This window comes from Protomyctophum bolini (genome assembly GCF_963924005.1).
Source record: "Protomyctophum bolini genome assembly, chromosome: 14".
NCBI lineage: Eukaryota > Metazoa > Chordata > Actinopteri > Myctophiformes > Myctophidae > Protomyctophum > Protomyctophum bolini.
Genome location: NC_137875.1, coordinates 36,865,536 through 36,878,015, shown reverse-complemented (window position 1 = coordinate 36,878,015; position 12,480 = coordinate 36,865,536). Strand labels below are relative to the sequence as shown.

General features: G+C 44.5%; 1 protein-coding gene across 1 annotated transcript; it reads right to left on the bottom strand.

The window, feature by feature from the left end:
- Positions 1 to 3,707: 3,707 nt before the first annotated feature.
- Positions 3,708 to 5,770, bottom strand: LOC308327968 (uncharacterized protein). Its single transcript, XM_080781623.1, has 4 exons — positions 5,487 to 5,770; positions 4,855 to 5,250; positions 4,286 to 4,434; positions 3,708 to 4,150 (listed from the first exon to the last, which is right to left on the bottom strand). The coding sequence occupies exons 1-4, from the start codon at positions 5,728 to 5,730 to the stop codon at positions 3,821 to 3,823; spliced, it is 1,119 nt and encodes a 372-aa protein (XP_080637749.1). The 5' UTR covers positions 5,731 to 5,770; the 3' UTR covers positions 3,708 to 3,820.
- Between the last annotated feature and the right edge of the window lie 6,710 nt (positions 5,771 to 12,480).

Genomic DNA, 12,480 nt, shown 5'->3' with positions numbered 1-12,480 from the left:
GGCATCTCCTGCCCTGATGACCAGAGCTGCTGGGTTTTCTTTGCATTTGACGCATATCTTGACAACACTGCAAAAAGACAGAATGTAAGCCATCAGGGAACCAGCGAGACTGCACTCATGTGCGATTGTGCATTTTATTTTTGTCTTTGGGGTTTTTAACATGCAAATCTGTAACAAAATATTAAAATAAAAGATGCAATTGAAAAATGAAAGGACACCAACAAGCCCACCACCACCACATAGTCTGGGGGTTCTAATCCACTGTGGTGCATGTTCAGGAAAGGGAAGCCAGGCGGGGAGGGTGATCCTACGGGCCGAGCTGTGTCACCCCCATCAAGCAGGGAGTGTTGGCAGGAGAATTAGGAGTAGGACGGTCACAGAGGCACTACGAACGTCCCCCCGGTGGGGGCTCATCACTGGTAGGTGAGCTAGTAGGATACGACAGCAGTGACAACACACAAATATGTGGGGAGGAAGTGCAAACTTACCCCGGAACGTCTCGCACTTCCAGCTGACCACTGTATTCTTCATCCACATCACACATTCTGCACTCTGACTTGAGTTTAGTGGAAATCCAGTGACATAGAGATACAAAATATATTATAAGCAGGACTGTTGTGACAATTTCCTGTTAGTTTATTATGGACACCCGAACTCTTATAGAAGGTAAAGAAGCTACCAATAAGTCAAGCAATCACTGTCCTTGGACCTTTTAATATAAGCCCAGTCCACAACTATGCAAGTTGCAGACCCGGGGTGCCTTTGGGGATAATTGTTACAACTAGTAGATGCACTGTTAATTGTGGTGAGCTGGGCGTTAAGGGGAGTGGAATCTTTCACACATAATATACACAAAGTGTGTAATGGATTGGTAGGGACCTATAGAAGGACATAAGACTACTGAAACAGCTAGTGTGTGTCTCATGTGACAGTGACCAAGCATTATCCATGGCAAACTTATTTGCAGTTTGGCTGCTTCTTTAATGTGTATTGTGTGTATTCCTGAAGTAAAGGTGGAACAATAAGCTGGAACAAGTGAACACGTCAGGGTATTAAGAGAGCAAAGTTCTGACAACAATCTTCATCATCATAACATTGCCGTGGCTGTTAAACGAGGCCAAGGCCACCTGACGAAGACCCATAAGGGGTCGAAACGTTGTCATCCTTAAACCTAATACAATTCCTGTGGGAGCTACAAACAGTGTGCCTACTACTTCTCCTTCTCCTTATGGAACCATGAGGGAGAGGGGGGAAAACACCACGAGAGTGACGAGTGATCAGTCAAACATGTGTTCTCTCCGCAGTAAATAATCTGTCTTTATGCGATCTGACCATTATTATTTTGATTACACTGTCATGCTCGTTTGAGGACAGGTAGAGAGCAGAGCATAGTAAAGTTTAACACACCAGTGAATCACTGATATCTGATATATGTTTGATGTATGTAATTTCCAGCAGAGCCACGCCCACGCTTCAACATCACCACGTGTTAAAATACCTTCTACCACTGGTGAATAGTGAAGAAAAGTGGGGGGAAAAAGCAGAGCATGGTCTACTCTAAAGTGCAGCAGGTAGATATATTTAATTATGAGTGAATAAATAGATGTGCAGCAGAAACTGTCCCTCAGTCTAGTCTGTTTAGCATGCATGTGATACTCAGAGTAATCTAGAGTAGAGTGGCGACACGCTTTGATCTTGCCGCAAAGCCCGGGTGCCTATGCTATATAGTTCCAAACATTGCTCCTATGGCTGGAACTATCCCATTGAGATAGGATGAGCACTTCCGCATTCCATTGTTACACTTACAATGGGAGTCAACAGAGTGTCATTACTCTCCTACTAGATTACTCTGGTGATACCAGATTGCGCCTGCCTCATGTTCATATTCTTCCTATTACTTATGTAAGGATGAGGATGTCTCTTGTTGCTTTGTCTGTTCACAGTTCATTATGCATTATATACTGCATGTCATGCTGTTTACAAGTTTGTCCACCAGGGGATGGTCATGTAACACACTTCTAGGTTTTGCTCATGATCAGTTTAGCTGTCATGTTAGCACTAGCAGTAGTCTCTCAACAGACTGGCAAAGAGGGCGCTGTTTTTCCTTTATTGTTTGATTATTTATGATTCTACGTTGTTATTTGCTCTGGTGTAACGTGTGCGCTATTGTGATGTCTTCACTCTGCATTCATTGTTTCCGTGTTGCTTTGAATGAAAAAAGTTTGACGAGGCTCTTTCATGGCCAAATCCCTCTTGAAAAGGGTTAGTTTGTTTTGCCAATAAAGTATTTAATCTTTGTTAAAATGTCAGTTTAGAGTTTAGTTACCATAGCAGCTTGTCTTCTGCTGCTGCTGTTGGATATGCGTTTGTGTTCATGGTAACCGATGGGAGCTTCCTCTACTACACACAACACATTGTGGAGAGAACATTCTTCATTTTCAGGACTTTTGTCTTTATTTCAAAAGGCACAAAGAAAAAAACATTACATTATCTCATCAATTCAACTGTTTAAAACTGTATGAATAGTTATAGTTAAGTGACAGCCGTCGACTTTACAGTAATGAAGGTGCATTCAGTTCCAATGCGCTTTGAATGGGTTTCATGCCTTCATAATGGACTATATGTACAGTATACCAACTTCAATGAGGTGTTCATCCAACAATAGAGATAAGTAACACAAAGAAAAGGATACAATACAAAGTAAAGTTGCTTAACTGTGATTTAAAAAAAATCTTTAAATCTTTAAATCTTAAAAAAAAGAACAAAAACATGGTAATATATCACATACATAATTTTTTTTGGAACAATAACCTCCTATTTACACTATGGCTTACTGCTCATAACAAACACTGTTCTGTAAAAAATATATATAAACAAAACACAAAGCAAAAAATGGAGGGATTACACATTAGCTTGAATGACAAAGCAAGATTATTCATATTAATACCCTAATCGCATAAAATATGTAAAAGTAACAATTGTATAGCAACCACTGACTATAGCCCTTCATCAAGTTGACTATTTTAATTATCCTACACGACTATTTACGTGTTCCTGTTGCCTGCTTGGGATATTCATTCTCGGGGCATGGTTCCATAGAGGAACCACAGAGAGCATCCTGACTGGATAGGCGGCGGTTGGGCCTGACATTTGGGACGGCTAATATTTGTAGTATTATACAGCGCCAGCATGGATGACTGACCGTGACACTAAATACATTGATTTAACCATGCCCCCATAACAAGCTAAATAAAAACGCAACAAGGCTTCCGTTTCAAAATCACATCTTCTGTCTGTCCTCGTTTAGCTATGGTCTGTGTGGACTGGGAGGAATTATTTCTATTTACAACCACAAACACCAGATAAAGTACAGTAATTGTTCTTCTGTCTGTCTGTTCCTGTCAATCATTTATTTATTTATTTTTTTGCCCCTTTTTATCCCAAATTTCTATTTACAACCACAAACATCAGGTAAAGTACAGTACTTCTGTCTGTCTGTTCCTGTCAATCTTGTTTTCTTTTCTTTTTTTGCCCTTTTTTTGCCCCCCACACACACATATCTGTACATTGTCACCTCACCTGGAGAATGGAGATCATACCGGGAGGATGTAGAGCCTTCATCTTACTACTACTTAGGATTATGTGCAGTGACTATATACAGTATATATCAACCTCCCCGCCCGGCTTCTCTACCCCGAACATGGGCCAAATGTGTTCGTGTAGATGCTCGACAAAGCCAGATGAGGTGGATTCGAACCCCCCTAGACTCCGCAATGGCGGGCACAGCTACTTTACTGTGCCACCCGAGCGTCTCAAGTGTCTATGGGGCCTGGACTCCTGTCTCAGCACTGGGTCCAGCTTCAACAACTCCTTGTTGATCTATCTCTTCATACTGGTGGTATTCTGTCTCCTCACTGGGTCCAGCAGCTTCAACAACTACTTGTTGATCTATCTCTTCATAGTCTGAGTCGTCTGCCTCTTCAATGGAGCCAGATTCAACAACTACTTGTTCATCTATCACTTCATACTCGATGCCAGCTTCAGAATCAGAACCAACAACATTATAATACTCGATATCAATGTTCTCATTTCCGACATTATAATGAACCGTCGCAGTGTCCCACACTCCTGCATTATGTCTTCTGCTGGCCTGGAGAAACACAGAAACACCCAACGTTAAGTCACTGAATCACATCTGGCTGAAAACCCTCCTATCTCTCTCCTAACTCTGGTTTAACTGTGATTTATACACATTCCAGTCTTGTGTTGTGTAAAGATGTATTACCTGCCAGAGACAATAGAGGGCATGGATGGGTACCAGCAGCACCAACAGCAGCACCAACAGCAGCACCACCACAGTGACTGTAACTCTGCTGCTGTCCTCAGGTGTCAGAGGGACTGTAGGAGGGACTGTAGGAGGGACTGTAGGAGGGACTGTGAAAAATAAAACATCATCAAATCATGTAAGAACATTTGATAAACCTTCATGTTTGATTGAATCATGCCTGACGGAGATTCATATTGTGAGTTTAACACATTTAGACCTGAGGCCGATTCTAAATCAGTTTTCTGAAAAACCTGTGTTTCTATGTCAGTGGTGCTCAGCCTTTTTCATGTCAAGGACCCCCCTCCCCCTGCCACCAGAAGCAAAGATTTGAGTTAAAAACATTCACTCTGAAAGAATATATATTCAAAGAATTGAGCCACATTTTCAAGATTCATCAAAAATAGCAGACCTGCAAGCTCGTAGCGTGGCACTCGGTGACGCGCTACAAGCTTGTAGGTCTGCTATTTTTCAACACCCAAAAGGGGTTCCCGCCCAGAATGGTTTAAAGGTAATTTCATTCAGGTTACCTGTGACGGTGAGAGAGAGGATGTCGCTCTCAGAGGAGACATTGTAAGAAAACACGTTGGTGTGATTTATAACAACGTCGACGTGATAAGCACAGCTGTAATTCCCTTGGTGGCCGGGGCCTGCTTCGAAGAACAGGAAGTTGGCAGAGTGATTGACAGCTGGCTGGGTGTGGCTGTGTGTGCTGTTGGCTCCAGTGAAGGTGAGGTGGAAGGAGCCGTCTGGGTACTGTGGCAGGATGGAGCAGCTGATGCTGAAGTTGGAACCTTCCAACACCTGCTGCCCCTGCTGCTGGCCCTCAGAAACCCCGTTTAGAGACACCTGATGCCCCTGCAGCTGGCCCTCAGAAACCCCGTTTAGAGTGGGGAAGACGCTGATGTTTGGCTTAAACAGAAGATCTGTAACAAGACACGAGTGATTGAATTATAGTACAGCAGATATTTACAGTATAGAGTAGCCAATGAGATGGAACCAAGATTAGAGATCCAACATATTGTATGGCTTTTGCTGAAATTAGACGATGCAAAAAAGTTATTTTAAATTCATTCAGAAAAAGAAACATCCTGTTTCTATGCTGTAGATAGGTATAGGTTAAGTGAGTAGGCAAGTAGACGGACGTCACTGTTTGTGTTACCTGAACAGATCACCTCCAATGTGACAGTGGAATTCTCAGACAGTGTCATTCCACACTCCCTCAGTGAAGCCTCGGTTCCAACACAGTCAGCTGTGATCCACCACACAGGTTGAACCGTTGAAGCAGGACTCCTTTGTGTTGAAACGTCAGAGCCACAGTCCATCTGCCTACACACGACAGAGGATGACTTCAGGTTCCAGTCGGACTGACCATCCACGGCTCTCCAGTCTCCCTGGTGTTGCATCTCCAGTACACCACTACAGTTACTGCTTCCTCCCACCAGCCTGACGTCATCAGGCTCTGTACAGAGACAAGACCGTTACAAACCATTTAGAGCAGACATGCCTTGTGAGCCGAAAGTGTTCAGTTCTCCCACTCCATGTTAATGGATGGTGGTGTTCTGTTGGGACGCATACTTTGTTTAGACATGGCATTGGTTAAGGTTGGTGAGGGGTGCGTTAAGACGACCGGATTAAAGTTGGTGAGGGGGGCGTTAAGGGTTGGGAGGGGGTTAAGGTTAGGTTTAGGTGTGCTGCACCAGCTCAGTGGCCTTGTGGTTAGAGTGTCCGCCCTGAAACTGGGAGGTCGGGGTTCAATCCCCGGCCGGGTCATACCAAAGACTGTAAAAATGGGACCCAATGCCTCCCTGCTTGACACTCAGCATCAAGGGTTGGATTAGAGGGTAAGTCCCTGCGACATACTAGCGTCATGTCCAGGGGGTGTACATCAAGCTGCCTCACGCTACAGAAACAGGAGTTAAGCTCCTGCCCTATGGGCCTCATGGCTCGGCAAGGCTACTTACTAGGTGTGCTGCCCCGTGGGAGGTTAGGGTGAGGGTGAGGGTTTGAGATATCAGACCAATGGTATGTCTAACCAAAAGCATGCACCCGTTCTGTTAAAAGACGGTGGGGATCTATTCAGATTTCAGATTTTTATTGAAGGTACAGCCTCTTGAGATGCAGCATCTAATTTTCAAGAGGGACCCATAAAACCAAATACAGAAAAGCATACTTTCCTAACACTGTCTAACACTAACACATGGTGAGCTGTCACTCCCAAGACGGCAAACGGGTGACTTCTTGTAACGGAAATGACCAAACGTCAAACTCAAAACTCAAAACTCAAAGTTTCACACCCATTATGCCATGTTCAGCCAATCACAGCACATAATGGGAATAACGGCACAGCTTCCAGCCAATCACAACGGCCAACCACATCGCCAATGTCGGCGCCATACATGGTTAATTTTGCTGCAATTCCGTCCTCAAATTTTGGCGGCATAGATGGTCATTTTCCCTCCTCATATTTTGAGGACATTACTAAAATTATTAGATCATACCTGAGCAGGTGAGTCCAACAGTCTTGTCAGGTGAGCAGGTGGTGTTTCTAGTTGAGTCTGAGGTTCTACAGTCCAGGAGAGCAGACTCGTTGCCTTCACACTGGAACTCTTTGGTCCACATCGAAGCGTTCAGGCCTCCATAGAGCGCCCCCTGGAGGACTGAAGGAGCCCCGCAGCCAAGATCCCTACAGACCACCTCTGCATCCTGCTGGTCAAAGTCATCTTCACACACTGAGACCCACGACTGGTTAGATTTCACCACCACTCTGCCTGAACACACACCGGTCCCGTTCACCAACCTCACAGAATCTGGAGAGAGAGAGAGAGAGAGAGAGAGAGAGAGAGAGAGAGAGAGAGAGAAAGAGAGGGGGGGGGGAGGAGGGAGAGAAGGGGGGTGTCAATGTACATGTATCTTATTAAACACGCATGTGCATGCACGCACACACGAAGAGTTGTGGAGGTGAAGTGGAGGTCACTGTTTATGTGTTTTACCCGAACAGAACACCTCCAGTCTCTCAGTGGAATTATGAGACTCCTTTGCTCCACACTCCCTCAGTGAAGATTGAGATCCAACACATGGAATCTTCCACACAGGTTCAACGGTTGCATCAGACCTCCTTTGTGTTGAAACAGCAGAGCCGCAGTTCAGCTGTCTACACACTACAGATGATGACTTCAGGTTCCAGTCATAAATAGAACCCGCTGGTCTCCACTCTTCCTGGTTTTTCACCTTCAGGATACCAGAACAGTTACTGGTTGTTCCTCCCTCCAACATGACGTCACCAGGCTCTGTACAGTGGCAAAAAAGAAAATAAACTACTATTACTTTCATTGTTAAATAGGAATGCGAATTACAAGTATAGTTGGTATTTTACTGTTTTATCTCAGGCTAGCAATGTCATTTTCATGTTCTAAACTAGAAATATGTGCTCCTCTGAGCACAGGGCAATATAGTAGAGGTCAATCTTATCCAATCATGATGACATGTGAAATATTGGACAAGTCTCCCTTGATGACATTACTATAGAGGTAATCAGGGCCGCTGCTGGCCATTTGGGTGCCCTAAGCATAACATATTTGTGGTGCCTTGTGCTTTGTGGTGCGGTGCTGGATTACTTCTTCAATTCGACCAATTCCACAATTCAATTGGACTACGGTGGCAGCAGGAAGTACAAGGTAATAGCCTAAATAGCTCCAGTTTTTCCACCTTGGTGATTCACAACCATGTGCTTATATTGGATGTGATTTCTCATCCCATCAGAATCAAAGTAATCACAGACATGACAGTGTCTGCAGCTAGAGTACATTCCACTCACTGCACAGGAAAGTGAATGATGCCAGGCTGCAGGTGACCACAAACCAGTCACATTATGTGAAATGTTCTTTTCTAGTTTTATGATTATTATTACCTGAGCAGGTGAGTCCAACAGTCTTGTCAGGTGAGCAGGTGGTGTTTCTAGTTGAGTCTGAGGTTCTACAGTCCAGGAGAGCAGATTCGTTGCCTTCACACTGGAACTCTTTGGTCCACATCGAAGCGTTCACCTCTCCATAGAGCGCCCCCTGGCGGACTGAAGGAGCCCCGCAGCCAAGATCCCTACAGACCACCTCTGCATCCTGCTGGTCAAAGTCATCTTCACACACTGAGACCCACGACTGGTTAGATTTCACCTCCACTCTGCCTGAACACACACTGGTCCCATTCACCAACCTCACAGACTCTGGAGAGAGAGAGAGAGAGAGAGAGAGAGAGAGAGAGAGAGAGAGAGAGAGAGAGAGAGATATCATTTTAATCATAGAACATTACACTTTTCCAGGACTGCTCCGCTCATCTCTGAAATGCCATTTTTTTAAGAGTGGGGATCTTAGTTGAGATCATTCAAGAATACATTTTCCAACATCACTGCGCACAAATAAGGAGTTGTCGAAATGTAATAACTAACTTTTGTGTATTCATAATTCCTAACATGTCTCTGTAATGGACAGTCAGGACTCGGTAACCTATTAATATGTGAGCATTTTGTTGGTGGTACTTTATTTTGTACTTTAGGTTAATACAACTAAAGAACGTGTAGCCCTCAGTGGCAAGGGAGGTGTGTGTTCTGTGTGACAGACAGACAGACAGACAGACAGACAGACAGACAGACAGACAGACAGACAGACAGACAGACAGACAGACAGACAGACAGACAGACAGACAGACAGACAGACAGACAGACACCTGAACAGGTGTTACCTGAACAGATCACCTCCAGTCTGTGGGCTGAAGTATAAGACGCATTTGTTCCACAGTCCTTCAGTGAAGACTCAGAGCCAACACAGGGAGATGTTATCCACCATACAGGTTGATTTGTAGAACCAACCAGTCTTAGTGATGAAACAGCAGAACCACAGGCTATCTGTCTACACACTACAGATGATGACTGCAGGGTCCAGTCAGAATCATCCACTGGTCTCCACTCATCATGGAGTTTCATCTCAAGTTTTCCAGCACAGTTACTGGTTCCTTCCACCAACCTGACATCTGTACAGAGACGAAAGTAAGCAGTAAAAACAAAAGCTAAATTAGAAAATGCATTACTTTCATTTTAAGTAATCGACACAAAAGATGCTACACATATACTCGTAGTCGGATCATATAGGATAAGTTTGTGAAAACTGTGGCCGAGTCTTACACACAGTCTGTCCTGCAGGGGACACAGAAAGCACCACCGGTACGTTCCAAAAATATCTGTCAACCTAAATCAGAGTAAGTAAAGGGGCAGTGGGTCAGGGGTAGAGTGGCCGGTAGAGTAGCCGGTTCGATGCCGGGTTCCCCCAGAGTTAGTGTAGGTTCTAAGTAGGTTAGACACTAAAGGTGGTTGCACACCGGCCGCGTTTTTCGGAAAATCGATAGAAACGCAGCTAAAAATCCGAAAAACACGCTCGGTGTGTGGGGACCTTAACTCTGCCATCGGTGTGTGAATGTGTGTGTGAATGGGTGAATGTAATGCACAATCTATGTAAAGCACTCTGGATAAAAGCACCATTTACCATTTAAAGCAAATCACACGCATGTTGAAAAGAATGCTAATTAAAGTGATTGGAATGATGCTTCATGTCTCTGCGGCCCATCGTGGTCATGCCAATGAAATGATAGTTTTTGTACTTTCAGTGTGGGGAAAGCATTTGCAATCGTGATGAGATTCAGCTGATATAGGAAAGTGACCTGGTATCTGTTCTATTCTATTTGATGTTGTTCGTTTCATTAATGTATTTAAGTATTCTTTTTGTTAGAGTATATATTGGCTTTACTGCATCATTGCACTGGTTACAATTTGTTCTAGATCCTAGTGTTCATTTAAAATGATATATTCCTCTAAATCTGGGTAGTAAAAAAGAAAAGAATCAGGCCACAGCCCTGGCTCTCCTGGTCCCTCTGCACGTCCCTGATTACCTGAGCAGGTGAGTCCAACAGTCTTGTCGGGTGAGCAGGTGGTGTTTCTAGTTGAGTCTGAGGTTCTACAGTCCAGGAGAACAGACTCGTTGCCTTCACACTGGAACTCTTTGGTCCACATCGAAGCGTTCACTTCCCCATAGAGCGCCCCCTGGAGGACTGAAGGAGGCCCATAGTCAAGCTCCCTACAGACCACCTCTGCATCCTGCTGGTCAAAGTCATCTTCACACACTGAGACCCACGACTGGTTAGATTTCACCTCCACTCTGCCTGAATACAGACTGGTCCCATTCACCAACCTCACTGACTCTGGAGAGAGAGAGACAAAGTGTGTTCAACATTTTTATTCATTATTCACAACAGATGAAAACATGAGGACACACACACACACACACACACACACACACACACACACACACACACACACACACACACACACACACACACACACACACACACACACACACAATTTATAATGTAGGCATTTAGCAGACGCTCTTAACCCATTCAGGACGGGAACCCTTTTGGTGATTATTTGTAAAATAATCCTCAGGTCTAATTGGGTTAAATTAATCCAGAGCGATTTACAGTAAGCAAGAACAACACGGTAATACAGCAAATACATAACACACACACACACACACACGCACGGACACACGGACGCACGGACGCACACAGATAGACGGATGGACAGACGTATGGGGACAGACAGACAGACAAGCCAGATCAATTTAATAGCAGACTGTACAGATTACTGTTATTGTTGAAGTATTGTTTGTGTTACCTGAACAGATCAGTGAGATCACCTCCAGACTGTCATAGGAGCGTTTGACAGACCTCATTGCTCCACACTCCCTCAGTGAAGACTCAGTACCATCACAGGAAGATATAATCGACCATGCATAAGTACGATCAGCAGAACTCCTTTGTGTCGACAGAGCAGATCCACAGTCTATCTGCCGACACACTACAGATGCTGCCTTCAGGTTCCAGTCAGACTGACCAGCCCCTCGTCTCCATTCTCTCTGGTGTTTGATCTCCAGTCCACCAGTACATTTACTGCTTCCTCCCACCAACCTAACATCATCAGGCCCTGTACAGAGACAAGTGAGAATACCGTAAGTACAGTTAAACAAAGTACTATTACTTTTCCTTACAAAAAGATCCTAACAAAGAGTGTAGATTGTTATGTCAGGCTATCGAAACCACATCCTTGCGTTTGTTTTCTGTTTTAACTGATTCTAGCCCCTCCCTGTGTCGGTGTCCATAGTCGTGTCATAGTGTCTGAGCAAATAGACAATGTGTCAAATTTTACGTCATGCTGATGTGCCCCTCACTTCACATGGGTGTGATTTTTCAAATAAGATTTTGGTTTGTAAAGCTGTCCTATTTTTGTCCAGCTATGTCCAGCTTTCAGTGTTTACACAAACATTGGATACAAAAGTGTGTAAAACAAAACATTGAGGACAAAAGTGTGTAAACACAAACATTGAGGACAAATGTGAGGACGCAAATTGTAATTGGCCGGAATGTGATGATGTATGATGATAAGAGCGCCCCTCACTTACACACGGGTGTGATTTTTATTATTACCTGAGCAGGTGAGTCCAACAGTCTTGTCAGGTGAACAGGTGGTGTTTCTAGTTGAGTCTGAGGTTCTACAGTCCAGGAGAACAGACTCGTTGCCTTGACACAGGAACTCTGTGGTCCACATTGAAGCGTTCACTTCTCCATAGAGCGCCCCCTGGAGGACTGAAGGAGGCCCACAGTCAAGCTCCCTACAGACCACCTCTGCATCCTGCTGGTCAAAGTCATCTTCACACACTGAGACCCACGACTGGTTAGACTGCACCTCCACTCTGCCTGAACACACACTGGTCCCATTCACCAACCTCACAGACTCTGGAGAGAGAGAGAGAGAGAGAGAGAGAGAGAGAGAGAGAGAGAGAGAGAGAGAGAGAGAGGGAGAGAGAGAGAGATCATTTTAATCAAGAACATTAATGAGAATCATTTGAATAGAATGAAGGCGTGAACGAAGTATGCCATTGTTACAGGAGGCTATTGATCTGTTATCAGCTAGGCAAAGCAGTAGCCATGCAGTGGGAAATCAGCTTTTGATGGGCACAGTCTAAGATGAAAGAAATATCACCTTTGTGGGGCAGGTTGTCGCAGACCCCCAGTGAATGGGCTCCAATTTTGACAACCTGTGCCCTGCACGGTCC